This window comes from Piliocolobus tephrosceles, chromosome 1 (genome assembly GCF_002776525.5).
Source record: "Piliocolobus tephrosceles isolate RC106 chromosome 1, ASM277652v3, whole genome shotgun sequence".
Lineage (NCBI taxonomy): Eukaryota > Metazoa > Chordata > Mammalia > Primates > Cercopithecidae > Piliocolobus > Piliocolobus tephrosceles.
In genome coordinates this window covers 211,795,220-211,816,876 of record NC_045434.1, presented here as the reverse complement: position 1 = coordinate 211,816,876, position 21,657 = coordinate 211,795,220, and the positions used below count along the sequence as shown (strand labels likewise).

General features: G+C 44.6%; 1 protein-coding gene across 2 annotated transcripts in view; it reads left to right on the top strand.

Annotated features, from left to right (window-relative positions):
* UBE4B (ubiquitination factor E4B) overlaps positions 1-21,657 on the top strand; it is a 152,192-nt gene that overhangs the window by 23,974 nt on the left and 106,561 nt on the right. For both annotated transcript variants that reach the window (XM_023215306.2, XM_023215307.3), the window contains exon 2: positions 17,825-18,011. In XM_023215306.2, coding sequence (XP_023071074.1) covers positions 17,825-18,011 — 187 coding nt within the window. The remainder of the gene's footprint in view (positions 1-17,824; positions 18,012-21,657) is intronic.

Sequence of the window (21,657 nt, the reverse complement as noted above, 5' to 3'; positions counted from 1 at the left end):
GGGCAAAAAGTTTCTGCAGCAAGAAACCTTTTTTAAATAACAGAATGCAGTTAAAATTATTCTATGCTCAGCATGTTTCTCTGCCATGTCATGTTTGGCAGTTTTAGGCTCTTGATCTTTTTGGTTTCTTTTGCTCTTAATTTCACAATTAGATGACACGTGAGATGCTTTTTGGTGCTTTTGTACACGTTCATATTATTTAGATAAAGCAGAACCCTGTACAAAGGTGAAACAGTGTCCGAGCCTAAGGGGAAGATTAAAAGAGCAAAGGGATGGAGAAAACTAGTGGGCTGAAATTACTTTTTTAAAAAACACTATTTACTGTGTGTCAAGTAAACACTTTTCATTTGTTCAGCAAATATTTACCAAGTGCTCTCTGGGAGTTTGGTACTGTTACAGTTGCTGGGAATACAGCAGTGAATAAAATAGACCAAATCCCTGCTCTCTTGGAGCGTGTATTGTACTGGATAGGGATAGACTCTAAGCTGATTAATACATACTAATTCAAGTTGTTTGTTTTATCACCTTTATTTCTGATGATTTTATAAGATAAGAAATGTTTTGTCACCTTCTTATAAATGGGGAAATCAAGGCTGAGAGAGATAACCCAGCTGGAAACAGGTACAGCTGGGATCCTGGCCAGCGCTAACTATGCGATTGCTCATTGTGTAGAGGGCTTGGGAAGAAGGGGCCTGGGGTAGCGCTTCACTCGCCCGTTGTACATGGTCTGGTCTCTGTTTCACTTTCAGGTGGACTGCTTCATTCATTTACTCATGAGACAAGGCCTCACTCTGCCACCCAGGCTGGAGTGCAGTGGCACATTCATGGCTCACTGTAGCCTCAGCCTCCCCAGCCCACCTCAGCCTCCTGAGTAGCTGGGACTACAGGCATTTGCCACCACACCTGGCTCATTTTTGTATTTTTTTAATAGAGATGGGGTTTTGCCACACTGGTCTTGAATTCCTGGGCTCAGGTGATTGGCCTGTCTCAGCCTTCCAAAATGCTGGGATTATAGGTTTGAGCCGCCATGCCTGGCCCCTTATTATTCCAGCTTGAAGTAATAATATTAATATTTTGAGTGTCATGGGTGACTCAAGAAAGCACTTTAAATAGGCAGTTTTATGCCTTTGGTCCTTAGTTCTCACCAGCTAGCAGAATGGGGTTAGGCATATTGAACATTCTTCATGTTACCAATTAGATGCAAAAAACACAATTAACAATTTTTGTTACAGTTTATAAAATTCCTTGTTTTTTAAAAAAGATATAATTACTGTCTGGCTTTGGAGAATTACAGGGTTGCAACCTTTTTTTTCTCCCTGAAAAAATACCATTTACAGTCTTTTCTTTTCTTTTTTGTTCTGAGACAGAGTCTCTGTTGCCTAGGCTGGAGTGCAGTGGCATGATCATGGCTCACTGTAGCCCCAAACTACTGCGCTCAAGCGGTTCTCCTGCCTTAGCCTTCTGAGTAGGCACACACCACCATGCCAGGCTAATTTTTTGATTTTTTTTTTTTTTTGAGGCGGAGTCTCGCTCTGTCCCCCAGGCTGGAGTGCAGTGGCGCGATCTTAGCTCACTGCAAGCTCTGCCTCCCGGGTTCACGCCATTCTCCTGCCTCAGCCTCCTGAGTAGCTGGGACTACAGGCGCCCGCCACCGCGCCCGGCTAAATTTTTTTTTTTTTGTATTTTTAGTAGAGACGGGGTTTCACTGTGGTCTCCATCTCCTGACTTGTGATCCGCCCACCTCGGCCTCCCATAGTGCTGGGATTACAGATGTGAGCCCCCGCGCCCGGCCAATTTTTTGATTTTTTATAGAGGTGGAATCTTGTTGTGTTCCCCAGGCGGTTCTCTAACTGCTGAGCTCAAGCAGTCCTCCCCGGGGAGGTTGAGGCTGCAGTGAGTTGAAATCGTGCCACTGCACTCCAGCCTGGGCGACAGAACAAGACCCTGTCTCACAGAAAAAAAAAAAAAAAAAAAAAGAAAGAAAAATGTGTATTTTGCTAGTAATTGCTAGAAGTTGGCATTTGTAAGGATTTTGTGCTTTATTTTTGAGATGTTTACTCACCTGGGAAAGTTCTCATGGAGGAGGAAGGTAACTTGCCTTGCCTGCATTCTGGTGGCAGGGAAGCAAGCATGGGAGGCAGTGGAGGGTATGTAGGTGAAGAGAAGTTAGAGGAGAAGGAGCACCTGGACTGTCAGATGTGGGGTGACCCTCTCAGGTTATGTCCACACAACACCTCTTATGAGAGTGAAAGGGACTCTGTTACAATTAAAGTGGGAGTGCCAGAAGTACCCTGGGCTGAGGCCAGGAGCCGACATGGATGATCCCCTTCTAGAGGTGACATGTTTGAGCTATAGCGGAGTGCTTGGATAAAAGCGCTAGATGCTTTAGGGTTTTGATTTGGGAGTAAGTCCTGGACATAGTCATGTTAATCTTTGTAGAAGAAATGTGGTTGATCAATCAAGCTTTTTGTAACTGTTGAGTAAACATTTTTGAGCTGGGTAAGTATCCTGGAAAGTGAAGCAGAAGATGATTGGAAAAATGAGATTGCAGGGTGACGGTGCTGTTCGACCCCCGTCTCTTTCCACTCTGTCATATTCATCCTGTAACATTTCTCAATTGCTTGGAAGCCTTGGTACTTTACTTGTTAGTGTGGACTTCGGGAAGGTGGGCTCATTGAGCTGTTAGGTTTATATGTGTTAAAACTTGTGCTGGAGAAAGTGCACAGGAGCCAGGCAGTGGGGCACGGGGTGCTGGGTGGTGGACCAGGGTCACTAGAAACTGGGTAGGGGGCATGGGTTACAGAGCTGGGGGAGTGGTGTGCACTGGGAGCCAGGCAGTGGGGGGACTCTGGAATCACCGTGACCACAGTCAGTGCTGCATCCTGAGCCCACCAGCTGCCGCCTGCAGGAGGTGCAAGGGTGCCTGGCACCTGGAGAAGCACTTCAGCAGCTGGTGTGACACTGACCTGAGCCTTCTGGGAGGCACTGAGAAATGCTGGCTGTGATTTTGACATCTGTGTTACCTCAGGGCAGAAGACAGCAATGCCGACCCCCTGGACAGTATTGGATGCCACTGACCAGATGTGGCTCCCAGTAGTGATGACTTGGTGCACCTCATGGAGTGGCACTGTAAGGGTCTGACTGGCCTCAGTAAAGCAGAAGCTGTTGCCAAGAACCATGAGGGCCAGATAAAGATCTGGATGCCGGCTGGGTGTGGTGGCTCACGCCTGTAATCCCAGCACTTTGGGAGGTCGAGGCGGGCGGATCACAGATCACCTGGCCAACATGGTGAAACCCCCTCTCTACTAAAATGCAAAAAATTAGCTGGGCGTGGTGGTGGGTGCCTGTAGTCCCAGCTACTTGGGAGGCTGAGGCAGGAGAATGGCATGAGCTGGGGAGGCGGAGCTTGTAGTGAGCTGAGATTGGGCCACTGTATTCCAGCCTGGGCGACCGAGCAAGAGAGACTCCGCCTCAAAACAAACAAACAAACAAAAGATCTGGATGCCTCTGATGGAGCTGAACATCTGTTACACAGCAGCAGCAGCAGCAGCAAAGGTTGCTGGTGCGCAGACTTCACTGTAGGGCACCTGCTCTTCTGTAAGAGTCTGAAGGACACTGTTGTCAGAGCTCTGCCCTTTTGGAATGAAGAAATAATTCCCCAGATCCAGGAGGGGAAACAGGTATTGGTTGAGGCGCCTGGCAGCAGCTTTTCTGGCACAGTCCAGCCTTGGGAGGCTCTCCTGGAAGGGCCATGATGGAGCTGAGCCTGCCCACTGGTATTCCCGTTGTCTATGAGTTGAACAGGAGCTTGAAGCCCATTGAGCTCATGCAGTTCCCGGGAGATGAAGAAGCTGCGCATAAAGCCATGGAAGCGGAGGGCAAGGCCGAGACGTGAAGGGCGGCAGCTGATCCCTATACTGAGAACACCCTCCCGGTCTGCCCCATTCCTCTATGCCTCTCACCTCCACGTGTCACAGTGACCACAGCTGTGGGCATCCAAAGTTGTTGAGCAGATCTGGAGGCTCCCATTTTCATTTTAGGCATTTTTGTCACCACTCCTTTCACACAATCAGAATGGCACCTCTGGGGCATAGGTCTTCAGCCCAAGCCAAAGGAAGGCTCCTTTTACCCAAGAGAGCTGAGGAGTGGCAACTCTGGGGTCTTTGCTTATGCTTTGTTTACTTGTTTACTAAGGACCTGCTTGCGTAGGGGATGTGGAGGAACCATGCTAATAAGGCATGAGCAATGAGGAGAAGCAAGAGAGCCTGTTTGTATTCCTGGGAGCCAGTCCTGTTCTATTCAGTAGTCAGGCCCCTGTGTGTGTGTGGAGGGGGTTGGAAAAGGTTGGGGATAGATGAATGTAACCTGCATGGTGATTTAAAACAAGCAACTACAGTCATGCGTCACTTAATGACAGGGATACATTCTGAGAAATGCATCATTATGTGAACACCATAGGGTGTCATTACACAGACTTAGATGGCATAGCCTGTTCCACACGTAGGCTCTATAGTATAACTCCTTGGATACTTATGGTGTAGCCTGGGTATTGCTCCTGGGCTACAAACCTGTACAGCATGTGACTATACTGAATCCTGTAGGCAGTTGTACCATAACAGTGAGTTTTTGTGTATCTAAACGTAGAAAAGGCACAGTAAAAATATGGTATTATAATCTTACTGGACCACCATGGTATATGTGGTCTGTCATTGACTGAAATGTTATGTAGCCCGTGACTGTATTTCTTCTCTGACCTCCCCAGGGGAGCTGGTTCCAGAAGTTTTGGATGAGTCCTGAATGTTTATGTATGGCATTTTCCTTTACCAAAACAGAATAAAACAAAATAAAAACATTTCTGGGGTTTTAGTAGCCATTGAAATACTCCTGCATGTGGCCATCAGAAAATAAGCCATTCCTCAAGCACCTTGACTTCTAAGGGATAGAGGTTCATTTTACTGTGTATTTTAGAATCCCTAGTGAGCTAGTGAGATTCTGGATAATTTTTTTTTCTTTTTGGAGCCAGTCTCACTCTGTTGCCCAGGCTAGAGTGCAGTGGTGCAATTGCAGCTCACTAGGCTCAAGTGATCCTTCTGCCTCAGCCTTCTGAGTAGCTACGACTACAGGTACATGCTACCATGCCCAGCTAAGTTTTAACATTTTTTTTTTTTTTTTGAGACGGAATCTTGCTTTGTCGCCCAGGCTAGAGTGCAGTGGTGCATCTTGACTCACTGCAAGCTCTGTCTCCCGGGTTCACGCCATTCTCCTGCCTCAGCCTCCCAGTAGCTGGGACTACAAGCGCGCACCACCACGCCCGGCTAATTTTTTGTATTTTTAGTAGAGACAGGGTTTCACCGTGTTAGCCAGAATGGTCTCAATCTCCTGACCTCGTGATCCGCCCGCCTCGGCCTCCCAAAGTGCTGGGATTACAGGCGTGAGCCACCACGCCCGGCAACATTTTTTTTTTGTGGAGATGGCATCTTTTTTTTTTTTTTTTATTATACTTTAAGTTCTAGGGTACATGTGCATAACGTGCAGGTTACATATGTATACATGTGCCATGTTGGTGTGCTGCACCCATCAACTCGTCAGCACCCATCAATTCATCATTTATATCAGGTATAACTCCCCAATGCAATCCCTCCCCCCTCCCCCCTCCCCATGATAGGCCCCAGTGTGTGATGTTCCCCTTCCCGAGTCCAAGTGAGCTCATTGTTCAGTTCCCACCTATGAGTGAGAACATGCGGTGTTTGGTTTTCTCTTCTTGTGATAATTTGCTAAGAATGATGGTTTCCAGCTGCATCCATGTCTCTACAAAGGACGCAAACTCATCCTTTTTTATGGCTGCATAGTATTCCATGATGTATATGTGCCACATTTTCTTCATCCAGTCTGTCACTGATGGACATTTGGGTTGATTCCAAGTCTTTGCTATTGTGAATAGTGCCGCAATAAACATACGTGTGCATGTGTCTTTGTAGTAGCATAATTTATAATCCTTTGGGTATATACCCAGTAGTGGGATGGCTGGGTCATATGGTACATCTAGTTCTAGGTCCTTGAGGAATCGCCATACTGTTTTCCATAATGGTTGAACTAGTTTACAATCCCACCAACTAGGTAGTACCATTCAGGACATAGGCACGGGCAAGGACTTCATGTCTAAAACACCAAAAGCAACGGCAGCAAAAGCCAAAATTGACAAATGGGATCTCATTAAACTAAAGAGCTTCTGCACAGCAAAAGAAACTACCATCAGAGTGAACAGGCAACCTACAGAATGGGAGAAAATTTTTGCAATCTACTCATCTGACAAAGGGCTCATTTCCAGAATCTACAAAGAACTCAAACAAATATACAAGAAAAAAACAAACAACCCCATCCAAAAGTGGGGAAAGGATATGAACAGACATTTCTCAAAAGAAGACATTCATACAGCCAACAGACACATGAAAAAATGCTCATCATCACTGGCCATCAGAGAAATGCAAATCAAAACCACAATGAGATACCATCTCACACCAGTTAGAATGGCAATCATTAAAAAATCAGGAAACAATAGGTGTTGGAGAGGATGTGGAGAAATGGCATCTTACTATGCTGCTCAGGCTGGTCTTGAGCTCCTGGCCTCAAGTGATCCTCCCACCTAGGCTTCCCAAAATGCTAGGATTATAGGTGTAAGCCACTGCACCTGGCCCTGGACAAGAGTTTGTTTCCATCTTCTGTTTTCTGTTTTTATTTTTACCTCAAAAGACAATAAGATATAAATGAGATGCATAAATGAAGCGTACTGCAAACCTACGGTATACTTACTTGTAGAATTTACAGTATTGGAATCCACCCTTTAATAACAAGGCGTAAAAGGGAAGTACCAGAAGAGAGGAGCAGACAACTGGCCACATTTCTGTGATTGTGCAAAACTTGTTTGTTTGTTTGTTTGTGAGACAGAGTCTCTGTCACCCAGGCTGGAGTGCAAGTGGCACGATTTTCGCCCACTACAACCTCCGCTTCCTGGGTTTAAGCAACTCTCCTGCCTCAGCCTCCCAACTAGCTGGGATTACAGGCGTCCCCCACCATGCCCAGCTAATCTTTTATATTTTTATTAGAGACGGGTTTTCACCATCTTGGCCAGACGAGTCTGGAACTCCTGGCCTCAGGTAATCCGCCTGCTTCCCAAAGTGCTGGGATTACAGGCGTAAGCCACCGCGCTTGGCCCGGAGCAAGTTTTTATGGAGAACTGAGTGACGGGCATTCCCTGGGAGAGTCATCTTTTAAGATTTTTTGGGGAAAGGGATCTCCTTGAAAATCTTGAGGGAATTGAAGGTCCTCCTGGCCTTCATGGGTCCCAGGATTTGGACACCTGCCCCAGGTGCTCTCAACTCTACCCTGAAATCAAGCCACACCAGCAAAGCTGATGCTTGGATCTCTTCCTTTGGGCTACTCTCAGACTTTTTCCATTGAATCTTGTTTTCCCATTAAGCATCTGCTGATGTTGAGGAGCATTGTCAGTTGCTTACTGTGTTGCTATACGTGTGTAGTGTGTGCTGATCTCACTCCTGGCTTTATCTTCTTTTTTCTTTTTCTTTTTTTTGAGACGAAGTCTCGCTCTGTCGCCAGGCTGCAGTGCAGTGGTGCAATCTCGGCTCACTGCAACCTTTTTCTCCTGGGTTAAAGTGATTCTTCTGCCTCAGCTTCCTGAGTATCCGGGATTACAGGTGCCCACCACCACACCCAGCTAATTTTTGTATTTTTAGTAGAGACGGTGTTTCACCATGTTGGCCAGGATGCTCTCGATCTCTTGACCTTGTGATCTGCCCACCTTGGCCTCCCAAAGTGTTGGGATTATAGGCCTGAGCCACCGTGCCTGGCCCTATTTTTTCTACCATGATTTTGCTTCTGTACTAATTTCCTTATGTCTTTGAATTAAACTTGTTAATTTAATTAAGTTAAATTGAAAATACATTTGATGTGTGTTTTTTTGTTTGTTTCTTTTGAAATGGAATCTTGCTCTGTCACCCAGGCTGGAGTAATATGGCATGATCCCGGCTCACTGCAACCTCCACCTCCTGGGTTTAAGTGATTTTCCTTCCTCAGCCTCCCAAGTAGCTGGGATTATAGGCATGAGCCACCATACCCAGCTAATTTTTGTATTTTTAGTAGAGATGAGGTTTCACCATTTTGGCCAGGCTGGTCTCGAACTCCTGACCTCAGGTGATCTGCCCACCTCGGGCTCCCAAAGTGTTGGGACTGCAGGCATAAGCCACAACGCCCGGCCTTCCTAATGTATTTTTTGTTAATCACTTTAAGTCTTTCCTAGAACAAGAAAATAATGATAGTGAAGCCAGGTGCAGTGGCTCACGCCTGTAATCCCAGCATTTTGGAAGGCTGAGGCGAGTGGATCACCTGAGGTCAGGAGTTCAAGACCAGCATGACCAACATGGTGAAACCCCATCTTTACTAAAAATACAAAATGAGCCGGGTGTAGTGGCACATGCCTGTAATCCCAGCTACTCGGGAGACTGAGGCAGGAGAATGGCTTATACCTGGGAGGTGGAGGTTGCAGTGATCCGAGATTGCGCCATTGCATTCCAGCCTGGGCAACAAGAGCGAAACTCCGTCTCAAAAAAAAAAAAAAAAAAAAACAAAACACACAAGAAAGAAAGAAAATAGTGATGGCGAATAAAATGGATGTTGGGGCTGGGTATACTTTGGGAGGCCAAGGCAGGGGGATCACCTGAGGTCAGGAGTTCGAGACCAGCCTGGCCAACATGGCGCAACCCCCGTCTCTAATACAAATACAAAAATTAGCCAGGTATGGTGGCTCATGCCTGTGGTCCCAGCCACTGGGGAGGCTGAGACAGAAGAATCGCTTGAACCTAGGAGGCAGAGGTTGCAGTGAGCTGAAAGCACGCCTCTGCACTCTAGCCTGGGTGACAGAGAGTGAGACTGTCTCAAAAACAAAACAAAAAAAAAAACAGATGTTGGCAGCCTGTAGGACATTTTTGGTTGGGTGTTCTTCCAGGTACCTCATACTCAGTAATCTAATCGTAACCCATCTTCTTAAAATCTCCTTCTGTATTCTCAATTTTAGGGTATTTTACCATTCATTTAGGTATCTGTGCCTGTTATCTGGATTCTTCATCTTACTCACTTTTCACTTCCAAATAACAGCGAAGTTCTGTTGGGGACACACATAAAGTATCTCTGGAACTGTCCCTTCCCATGCCCATTGCCCAGGCTTGCTTATGCCCTGCCTCCATTCATTCTCCACACAGTAGCTAGAGTGATTTCTTTTAAAAGGTGTATCTGGGCTGGGCGAGGTGGCTCACACCTGTAATCCCAGCACTTTGGGAGGCCAAGTCAAGCGGATCACTTGACCAGCCTGACCAACATGGTGAAACCCCGTCTGTACTAAAAATACAAAAATTAGCTGGATGTGGTGGCGGGTACCTGTAATCCCAGCTATTTGGGAGGCTGAAGCAGGAGAATCGCTTGAACCAGGGAGGCAGAGGTTGTAATGAGCCAAGACCACACCATTGCACTTCAGCCTGGGCAACAAAAATGAAACTCTATCTCAATAAAATAAATAAATAAATAAAAGAAAAGAGAAGTACATCTGACCTGGTTATTCCCCTATTTAAATCCTTCAAAGGATTTCTTCTTGCCTTCATGAACAAGTTCAGTGTATTAGGATGGTATTCACAGCTCGTCACGAGCTTGTTGCGGCTTGTCTTTCTTGTCTGTGCCTCCCCATGTCCATACACACTCACTCTTACCAACTGCTCAGCGTTCCTTAAACAGTGTGTGTGTTCACAAAGCCTCCCGACCTCTGCCGGCGCTCCTTTGTTCCTCGTCTGCCTAACCCCTACCTGTCCTGAAAAAGAAACTCAAGTCACGTAATAAGCACATAGCATGTGTATGTTGCTCGATTTTCAAAATTGCTCTCTGGGATGATTCAGTTATTACATGAATATACAGTTAGCATAAATGAATTTGATTCCTGAAAACCTAACACAAAGTAGTGAAAAAAAGTAAGGCGATGCTCTATGCACAAGCAAACTGCTGATCACATCTCTGGGGAATTGCAGTATTTCTATGCATACGTGCAGTAAATAATAGAACATCTTATTGAGCTTAAGCCAAAAATGGGATTTATTGTAAGGATACAGGAGTCTTCTTTCTGAACCTAGGGATAGAAAGATAGCTGGGTCACAGGAAGGGACTGGAATCAAGAATCCAGATGTTGCCAGGGTTTCCCGTGTCTGCCTCATGATCATCACCCTTCCATTCCACTCTCTATCACCTTGTCTCTTTCTCACTTCCTTTTCCCCTCTCTACAATCCTGGCTAGTGCATCTCTGTGCCTACTCTATGCCGCCTTACATGGCTAAAGAAAAAAACACAAGTCATCCTGGTGGGTCTAACTTTTCCCTCAACTTTCTATTCTGGATTTTTTTTTTTTTTTTGATAGAGTCTCACTATGTTGCCCAGGTTGGAGTGCAGTGGTGTGATCTCTGCTCACTGCAACCTCCGCCTCCCAAGTTCAAGTGATTCTCCTGCCTCAGCCTCCTAAGTAGCTGGGATTACAGGTGCCCGCTACCATGCCCAGCTAATTTTTGTATTTTTAATAGAGGTGGGGTTTCACCATGTTGACCAGGCTGGTCTTGAACTCCTCACCTCAAGTGATCCACCCGCCCGGCCTCCCAAAGTGCTGGGATTAAAGGTATGAGCCACCGCGCCTGGCCCTGAAAATTTTTAAATTGCAGAAAATTTGAATGACTCACCTAGATTCATCAGTTTATTTTTTGTCACATTCGCTTTCTCTGTCTGTATATAAATGTGTGTGTATACATCTATACACCCACACATACTTGTTGGTTTGGGCTGAACTGTTTGAAAATATGGAGAACCACTAAAGCAGATGGGAACTAGGAGGAAGGAAGGGAAGGCTTCACTGAGAAGGTAACATTTGAGCACAGATCCATGTCAGGGAGTAGGATATGGGGCAGTTACGGGGCAAGGGGAGGGGAGGAGCGTGCAGGGGAGGAAGGGGCAGGTGCACAGTAAGCAACCACCAGCGACCAGCTGTGTGTTGAAGGAAGAGGAGACTTCACTGTATTATTGTCCACAGATTCACCACCCCTGTCTGGGGAAGGTTCTGTTTCCCCACCCTGCTGGGGTAGTTTTAGCCCTGTGACTGTTTTGGCCAATTAAATGTGAACAGAATTGAATGTGTTACCGCTGCGCCAGTGTGGAGTTTGCCCTGCCTCTTGCCCTTTGCCTGGGCGATTGCTAGTGTTCCCATTAGAGGCTGCTCTTTCACCCTGGGTCTTGGAGTGAAGACGTTATGGAGCAGGGCTGCACTTTCATCTGAAGGTTTTCCCACGGTGGATGCGGTGGGAAATAATAATGGTTTTCATTCTTTTCATCAGAAATTCTGTGAAAGAAGAAAGATGAGGAAAAATGGAAATTTATTGCGTCATTGCCATTTGCATTTATGTATAATTTGCACTAATAATAATGTCCATTATAATGTAAATCTACATCCTTTTAAAAAATAAATGGAATCACTACGTGTACTCTTTTACAACTGACTTTTTCAATTCAATTTTTTAAAAGAATGTAAAATACACATAACATAAAAGTATACCTCATTTTAAAAGTGGTAGACATCAAAGTGAATATAACATATATCATTGTCCCCCTCCCTCCCTCCCTCCTTCCCTCCTTCCCTCCTTCCCTCCTTCCCTCCTTCCCTCTCTATTTAGAGGCAGGGTCTCACTCTGACACCCAGGCTGGAGTGCAGTGGTACAATCATAGCTCACTTCAGCCTTGACCTCCTGCTTCAGTCCCCCTAGTAGCTGACACTACACATCATGTGTGCCACCATGCCCAGCTAATTTTTTATTTTTTGTGGGGTTGGGAGGGTCTTGCCATGTTCCCCAGGCTGATTTTGAGCTCGTAGGCTCAAGTGATCCTCCTGCCTTGGCCTCCCAGAGTGCTGAGATTACAGGTGTGAACTACCGCATCTGACCATGAAATTTTTTTTTAAAGGAAACGGAAGCATTTTAGATCACAGAGCTGTGATGTTCGGATGTAAATGCATTTTTTGGAGAAATATTGTTGGGCTTAGATTAGGCATACTGTGAAATTTTCATAGCGTTTAATAAGTTTTAAACATGACCAGCTGTGAAAAAAGAAAATAAAACCAGTAATAAAAGTAGGAGTTATTGGCCAGGCACAGTGGCTCATGCCTGTAATCCCAGCACTTTGGGAGACCAAGGCAGGTAGATCACTTGAGGTCAGGAGTTCGAGACCAGTCTAACCAGCAAGGTGAAACCTCGTCTCTACTAAAAATACAGAAATTAGCCAGGCGTGGTGGTGCATGCCTGTAATCCCAGCTACTCGGGAGGCTGAGACAGGAGAATGATATGAACCCAGGAGGCGGAGGTTGCAGTGAGCCAAGATCGCGTCACCTCACTCCAACCTGGGCTACAGAGCGAGACTCCATCTCAAAAAAAAAAAAAAAAAAAAAAACGAAAACAGAACTAGGAATTATCTTTATCTTTACAAGGAGACTACCCCAAAGAGAAAGTATTTGCAATTATTTTTCTTTATATTGGAATTCACTTTTTTTTTAATTTAGAAAAGTAAGACGCTTTTGTAGAATGTTTGTTAAACTTATAATAGTGTTTTATGGGTGTGTTTCCCCACAAACTGCTAAAAATAAGAGAAATAGGTTGGCCCATCCTGTCTTAGCTTCTGCCTGAAATCACAATGGCCTTCACTGTTTTGAATCTATTTTTAGTTCATCAGGAACGTGAGGGTAGGAAGTGCTGCATCATGATATAACAGATTAGGAGAAAGCCCTATTTTCATGTCATTTGTGAAATAAGAACTGAAACAGACAAGAAAACCTCTAGGAATGAGATTTCATGATTATTATGTGTGGCTTTTGAGTTGTGGTTTAGGACACAAATTGAGGAATTGGAAGTTCTTTTTTTTTATACTTTTGTTTTTTTCTCTGTGAGATAATGGGAGAACAAAATTCTCTTAAAAAGGACTTTTGTTTAACTTAAAGGAGATTATGCCAGTCCTCTGGGCTGAATGTTAAAAAAGTCAAGTAAACAATGAGAAAAATGTTTAATCATATTTTGGTGTGTTGTGACTATTTTTGGTGTGTATCTTATGTGTTCTGTTTGTGATAAAAAGTGAGGTTGCATCTCTTAGTAGTCAGATTAATTAGATACACTTTTTTTTTTTTTTTTTGAGACCCAGCTCTCACCAGGTCGCACAGACTGGAGTTTATGGCCCTCTGCAGCCTTGACCTCCCCAGGCTCCACCTCAGTTTTTTTTGTTGTTGTTGAGACGGAGTCTGGCTCTGTGGCCAGGCTTGGCGTGATCTCAGCTCACTGCAAACTCCGCCTCCTGGGTTCATGCCATTCTCCTGCCTCAGCCTCCAAGTAGCTTGGACTACAGGCGCCCGCCACCACACCCGGCTAATTTTTTTGTATTTTTAGTAGAGACAGGGTTTCACCGTGTTAGCCAGGATGGTCTTGATCTCCTGAACTCGTGATCCGACTGCCTCAGCCTCCCAAAGTGCTGGGATTACAGGCATGAGCCTCCGCGTCTGGCCAGTTTTTTTTTTTTTTTTTAAAGACGGAGTGTTGCTCTGTTGTCCAGGTTGGAGTGCAATGGTGCAATCTTGGCTCACTGCAACCTCCACCTCCTGGGATAGTCTCTAACTCCTGACCTGAAGTGATCCCACCTACCTTGACCTCCCAAAATGCTGGGATTACAAGCATGAGCCACTGTACCTGGCATAGTTTTTTTTTTTTTTTTTCTTTTTTTGCGAGGGAGTCTCGCTCTGTTGTCCAGGCTGGAGTGCAGTGGTGCGATCTCGGCTCACTGTGACCTCCGCCTCCTGGGTTCAAGTGTTTCTCCTGCCTCAACCTCCTGAGTAGCTGGGATTACAGGGACATGCCACCACAATTTTTGGTATTTTTAGTAGAGATGGAGTTTCACCCTGTTAGTCAGGCTGGTCTCGAATTCCTGACCTCAGGCCATCTGCCTGCCTTGGCCTCCCAAAGTGCTGGAATTACAGGCATGAGCCACTGCACCTGGCCAGTTTTTATATTTTTAGTAGAGCCGGTGTTTCTCCATGTTGCCCAGGCTGGAGGTAAACCTTTATACCTGTGATTGCACAAAGCCATTCTCTTGTGAGTCCTCTATCCAGATATTCCCAGGTTGCTAACCCAGTTCAAAGCTGCCACCAGTGTAGAAGGCAGTCAGACCACCGAAGGGCATCATCCTTTACTGAGAGCTATGCTGTGGGCGCCCCAGAACGCTGCCCCCTGTATGGCACTTCCTAAATTTTCCAGCAGATCTTTAAGATGGGATAGGATGTATTCTCCCAATCTTCTCCTACCCCTTATGTCATGTATGGACCTGCCTCTGTCTCTTAACTCTTTCTTCCTGCTTAATAGTCTGCAACGTGCTTCACAAAGTCTTGATTCTTCAACGTTTTTTGAAACCTTAGAATCCTTTCTTTCTTCAACCCTGTATTACAGTGAGTTAGAACATTTATTCTCTGTTTATATCACTGAGTAGAACATCCGAATTTAACATCTCGGGCTGAACTTGGCACTGAGGTTTAAGGTGACTTCATATTTTTTCCAACAATAGTAGGTATGCTCTCCAATGATAATGATAATGTCAACTAATAAATTAGTCAATTTTATGTTCAGTGCATTTTTCTAGTATTTTTCATTTATTCAGCAAATATTTAGAGAGCATCTACCATGTGTCACGTGCCTACCACTGTTCTAGGCACTGGTGCAACAGAAGTCCTTGCCTTTAAGAAACTTCAAGTAGGTGGATAGAAACTAAACAATACACAAATATATCACACATATCATAGGGCAGATCAGAGCCACGGAGAAAAAATAAGTAGGGAAAGGGACAGGGTGGTGGTTTTCTCACAACCCTATGAGGAAGACCCTGTTTTTTTTCTAATGTTTTTAAGCCTGAGTCTCACTTCATCGCCCAGGCTGGAGTGCAGTGGTGCGATATCGGCTCACTGCAACCACCACCTCCCAGGTTCAAGCCATTCTCCTGCCTCAGCCTCCCAAGTAACTGGGATTATAGGCGTATGCCACCATGCCCGACTGATCTTTGTATTTTTAGTAAAGACAGGGTTTTGCCGTATTGGCCAGTCTGGTCTCGAACTCCTGACCTCAAATGATCCACCGCCTTGGACTCCCCTCAGCCAATGATTTCATCCCCGTTGTGCACATGTGCAGTGTACAGTCGTCCATTGGGCAGAAACTGAAGCACAGAGCCATTAAGTGACTTATCCGGATAGGCTCCAGATAAGTAAAGTAGTCAGTAATAAAGGTTGAATTTGAATTAGAAATCAAGCATGAACTCCTAAATTTAACTGTCTGTAAGATAATGAAACTTGGCCTGGCATGATGGCTAACACTTGTAATCACAGTGCTTTGGGGGGCTGAGGTGGGAGGATTGTTTGAGCCCAGGAATTTGAGACCAGCCTGGGCAACATGGTGAGATGCCACGTCTACAAAAAAATTAAAAATTAGGTGGGTGTGGTGGCGCACGCCTGTAGTCCCAGCTACTTGGGAGGCTGAGACAGGAGAATCGCATGAACCTGGGAGGGAGAGGTTGCAGTGAGCCGAGATGGTGCCATTGTACTCCAGCCTGGGCAACGAGAGTGAAACTCCGTCTCAAAAAAAAAAAAAAAAAAAATTTACATTCTATACAGAAGACTGTATTTAACATGTATATTATGAAGAAGAATAAGATGAATACCCATGAACTGATTACTCATAGTTGTAAGTATACACCCCAGTGAGTTTTCATAAAGTGAAGATACCTGTGACACTAGTTAAAAACAACAACAACAAAAAAACACCATTACCAGATCCCCAGAATCTACCTCTCCCAAGCTTCTTCCTGCCCCTTTCCCACCAAGGATAACCATTATCCAAACTAATGGTATAGTTTAGTTTTTCTTATTTTCAAATTTTATAGAAATGAGATTATACAGCCTATGTTTTTTTTACATCTGGCTGCTTTTGCTCAGGGGACATGGGTAAATCTGTTGGGAAGCTTTTGGAGATGCCCTGCTGTTAGTAAGAGTTCAACAAATACATTTTGAATGAATGGATTAATTTCTCTCCTTCAATAAGGTGTTACTTTTTAATTATATGTTAAAAGGAAGAAGTGGCAGATTATATTTTTATTGAATCAAATAAAAAAAGAAAACCTGATCATTTGCTCCTACAAGTAATGGTTAAATTTGTTTCCTACTGTAACTTTTGTTTCTCATTGTTTTAGTGAATTAAATTGGCTATTTACTTATTTATTTATTTTGGAGATAGATGGAGTCTCCCTCTGTTGCCCAGGCTGGAGTGCAGTAATGCCATCTCAGCTCACTGCAACTGCGCTCCACCTCCTGGGTTCAAGCGATTCTCCTGCCTCAGCCTCCTGAGTAGCTGGGATACAGGCGTGCACCACGACAACTGGCTAATTTTTGTATTTTTAGTAGAGATGGGATTTCACCGTGTTGGTCAGGCTGTTCTTGAACTCCTGACCTCATGATCCTCCCGCCTCAGCCTCCCACAGTGCTGGGATTACAGGTGCGAGCCACCACACCCAGCCAATTGGCTATTTATTTTGAAATCTTACCTATTTGAAATGACCAAGTTAGGTCATTTTATTAAAATAACACCAAGCTTTAGTGTGTTACAAGCATAGGCTGGACAAGGTGCTTCACGCTCATAATCCTAGTACTCTGGGAGGCCAAGGTGGGAGGATCACTTGGGGCCAGGAGGTTGAGACCAGCCTGGGCAACATAGTGAGACCTCATCTCTGCCAAAAATTAAAGAAATTAGTTAGCTGGGCATGGTAGTGTGCACCTGTAGTCTTAGATACTTAGGAGGCCGAGGTGGGAAGATTACTTGAGCCCAGGAGTTCAAGGCTGCAGTGAGCTATGATTGAAATACTGCACTCCAGCTTGGCTGACAGAGAGAGACTCTCTCTAAAATAAAGTGTAATATGCTTACTGTAAATTCATCATATTAGCCAAGGAGGTGTGATAAACAGAGATGGTAAGGGAACTAACATACAGTATATATGTATTTACGTTTGTATGTATGTACGTATTCATGTGTGTATGAATTAGAGGTAGGCCGGGCGCGGTGGCTCAAGCCTGTAATCCCAGCACTTTGGGAGGCCGAGACGGGCGGATCACGAGGTCAGGAGATCAAGACCATCCTGGCTAACACGGTGAAACCCCGTCTCTACTAAAAAATACGAAAAACGAGCCAGGTGAGGTGGCAGGCGCCTGTAGTCCCAGCTACTCGGGAGGCTGAGGCAGGAGAATGGCGTAAACCCCGGGGGCGGAGCTTGCAGTGAGCTGAGATCCGGCCACTGCACTCCAGCCAGGGCGACAGAGCTAGACTCCATCTCAAAAAAAAAAAAAAAAAAAAAAAAGAGGTGGGATGTCGCTGCCTTGCTCAGGCTGGTCTTGAACTCCCAGGCTCAAGCGATTCCCCTCACCTCAGCCTCCCAAGCAGCTGAGACTATAGGCAGGCACCACTGCACCTGGCCAAGATCCAGTTGTTAAAAACTCAAGTGGTAGAACTTGCAAGAATAGTGGTAGAGCGAGTTATTCACTCAGAAGAGTACTTTTGCTCAAGGCATATTTAGTTGTTACGCTCTGGTGTGGTTATGGATAATGTTATTCTCTGGCAGAATTGTGTTTCTGCTGTTTAGTTACAGAATGCTCTTTTCCCCTTACGTTGTAGATTCGACGGAGGCGCCTTGCACGACTTGCTGGTGGACAGACCTCTCAGCCAACCACCCCACTCACCTCTCCCCAGAGGGAGAACCCTCCGGGGCCTCCCATAGCGGCATCAGCCCCAGGACCCTCTCAGAGTCTTGGTCTCAATGTCCACAACATGACCCCAGCTACCTCCCCAATAGGTGCATCAGGTAAGCCCGAGCTTCATACCTGGGACTCTTTTGTAACTCTTCTTAGCTTTTTGTTAAGCTGATGGTTGCCATGTTTCCAGAACAGATTAAAATGAAGCGGACATCAGCTCTTTAAAATCCTCCAAGCAGTGATTTAAATATCATTGCAATGTGTTGTGTTGTCACCTTTTTTTTTTTTATTGTAATCTGTTAAACCAATTGCTTTTCTTTCCATAACTTGCATCCTTTTTTTTTTTTTTTCCAAACAGGTTTAGGTATTATCTCTGATGACAAGATGATTAAGACTGAATTTGGTTCTGCTGATTTTATGAATTTGGTTGATGGTTTTAAGATAAAATAATCTGAAAATGCAAGACTAAAATATTGGTCAAAATGAACACCTCTAATTGCAGATTTCCTTGTCTTCATTCTACATTGACACATAACTTTTTTCTCTAACTTTTCAGAGGATAAAACTACCTGATAGGATGTTTTAGAACTATCTCATTAAAAAGCAAAAGTTTATTTCTTTATAATAAATGAGCTGATGCTTGATATCCAGGACTGTCTTTGTTGGGAAATGATGGTATTTCTTCATACTGTGTATTTGCAGATCTCTCTGTGAACTTTCCTATCAAGCATAGTATTATTGTCATATAATAATTATTTTATAATTAGGATTCTAGTTGGGTAAAGGGGGTGCTAAGAGGCCTGCATTGATCATAATATTATCTAATAATTTGATAGTCAACCTACATCATCTGTCTTCTTGATCTAGAATCATGTGTCAATTAAAAGTATTTGCAGAGGTTTTGTTCCTGTACTTCTTGATAGGTATCAGTGTAGACTATAGATATATATATATAAATGTTTAGACCTGATGTGGTTCAGCCAAAACACCTATTAGTAATAAAGAATGCCCTTGCCTGTAATGTTTCCTTTGTATGTCTCTGAGAAGCTCTGACGGTCTTCTGGTAGGATTGATGGGTTCAGGATTCCAAATGTGATTTTCCTTGGACACAGTACTGACCACAGTGCTCTTTGCCTCACCGTGGTCAGGCCATACTTGGAATGCTGGAATCTGTCCTGGAGAGAACCTGTCACTTTGTCTTATTTACTTATTTAAACCAGGATCTTGGTTAAATCCCATTCCCCACCTAATCTCTCTCATGCACTGGAATAAGGCTATAGAAAAACTCAGAACTGTTTGAAACCGTTTGAACTAATTGAAAACTTTTGAAATGTCTGTCTCATTTCAAATTCATGATTACATGGCTGGGCGTGGTGGCTCATGCCTGTAATCCCAGCACTTTGGGAAGCCAAGGTGGGTAGATCGCTTGAGGTCAGGAGTTCGAGACCAGCCTAGCCAACATGGTGAAACCCGTCTCACACAAAAAAATACAAAAAGCCAGGTATGGTGCTGCCTGCCTGTAATTCCAATACAAGGGAGGCTGAGGCATGAGAATTGCTTAAACCCAGAACGTGGAGGTTGCAGTGAGCCAAGATCACGTCACTGCACTCCAGCCTGCTGATGGAGTGAGACTCTGTCTCAAAAACAACAACAACAAAAAAAATGAAATTCATGATCACAAACTCAAGTAGACCCTTGATACTGGCAGGCCGTTACACCATGCTTCCCAGTTCACTCACTTTGCTGATCTGTTTCATACCTTCCCCAGTGTGCAGAACCTCATTCTCCATGCTCACTCTCTCAGCTGATGGCCTGGCTTCCCATCTTTCTTTCTTTCTTCTTTTCTTTTCTTTTCTTTCTTTCTTTCTTTTCTTTTCTTTCTTTTCTTTCTTCCCTTTCCTTCCCTTTCCTTCCCTTTCCTTTCCTTTCCTTTCCTTCCTTCCTTTCTTCCTTTCCTTTCCTGTCCTTTCTTTCTTTCTTTTTTTTTTTTGGGCTATGAGGTCTTGCTGTGTTGCCCAGGCTGGAGTGTGGTGACTGTTTATAGGCATAATCATAGTGCACTACAGCTTAAAACTCCTAGGGTCAAATGATCCATCTGCCTCAGTCTCCCATGTAGCTGGGACTATAGGCATGGGCCACCACAGGGGTCATAACCCTGGGTTCATATTTCATTGAGAAAACAGATAGAGGCAGAGCCTAGGCAGGGAACCTCTTTCAGCCCCAGTCACCACATCCATCTGCCTACCTGTATGTGTGCCCAGTTCTTATCTCCTATTGAAGCCTGGACCCTACAACCCATCTCCCCTCAGGTACTCAGCCTTCACTCCAGCAGTTGCTTTCTCTTCCTTCATCAGATTTTCCATCTCATATAACCTTTTTTTTTTTTTTTAAACAGCCTATATAATGCTATTGCTTTTCCTATCATGGGAATGAACAAAAGGAACTCTCTTGATCTAATTCCCCCTGCCAGCGTCTCCCCCACATCTCTGCACCAAAACCTTTGCAGCAGAACTTCTGGAATGAATTGCCTGTCCTCTCCGTCCCCTCTGCCCTTGCACTCTCTGCTGAATCAACTCCGGTCAGGCGAGGCCTCCCGTGGTTGCTCTGTGGTTGCTCTGAGTCACTGTCTGGTCTGACCCGTCAGCCTCATTAGCTATGGCTTTCACCCTCTTCTCCTGGAAACACGTTTTTCTTGTGGCTTCCAGAACAGTACATTCTCCTGGTTTTCCCGCAGTCTCTCTATCTGTTCCTTCTCCACTCTTTGCCTGGTTCCTTTTCATTTCCCTGACTTCTACATGTTAGGATTCAAGGGCTCAATATTTAACCTCTTGTCCTTTCTATCCAGGTTTATTCTCTTACTGATATCATCCAGTGTCCTGGCTTTAATTACCCTCATTTGATGATTCCTAAGCTTTTATCTCCAACTTGGACCTGCTCCTTGAACCTCAGGCTGATACATCCAGCGCTTTACCTGACATCTCTGCTTGGATGTCTAACAGGCATGTCACAGCTAGCATGCCCCAAATCAAGCTTTGCTGTTTCCTCACATTTTATCTTCTCCCAGGTTTCCATCTCAATAAATGACAATTGATGTTTTCTAGACCTGGATTGGCAAACTCTTTCTGTTAAGAGCCAGATAGTAAATATTTTTGGCTTTGGAGGCTGTGAGGTTAGAACTGTTTATCTCTGCTTCTGTAGCACAAAAGCAGCCATAGAACATATGTAAATGAACAAGCGTAACTGTGTTCCAGTAAAACTTCACTTACAGAAACAGGCAGTAGCCCAGATTTGGCCTGTGGACTAGAGCTTGCTTGGCCCTGCTCTAGAGGTGTCAGAAAACTAGAAGCAGACCAGAGTCTCACCACCTCGTTTCTTCTCATCACCTCCGCCTCTGTTACCCAGTTCCAAGGCACCAGCATCTCTTGCCTAGATTTCTGGAACAGTCTCCTAACTGGTCTTCTCATGCCTACCCTTGCTTTACTTGAGTCTGTTCTCAGTGTAGAGCCAGAGGGTAAGTGCAACTAAAGCGTAAGTGCAACATTGTGTAACAGCCCGTATGCTGTTACACAAACTAACAGCAAGGCTTGGGCATTCCCTAAACGGTTAATTCTTGCCCGTGCACCTCTATGCTAAGTAGTCCTGATTATGTTTCTCACATAGTCATCATTATTCATAGTCACAAACAATTGGATATTATTAGCCATGCTTTGATGGGTTAAACAGATTTTCATGATTTCTGAAATAAACAAGTGAAAA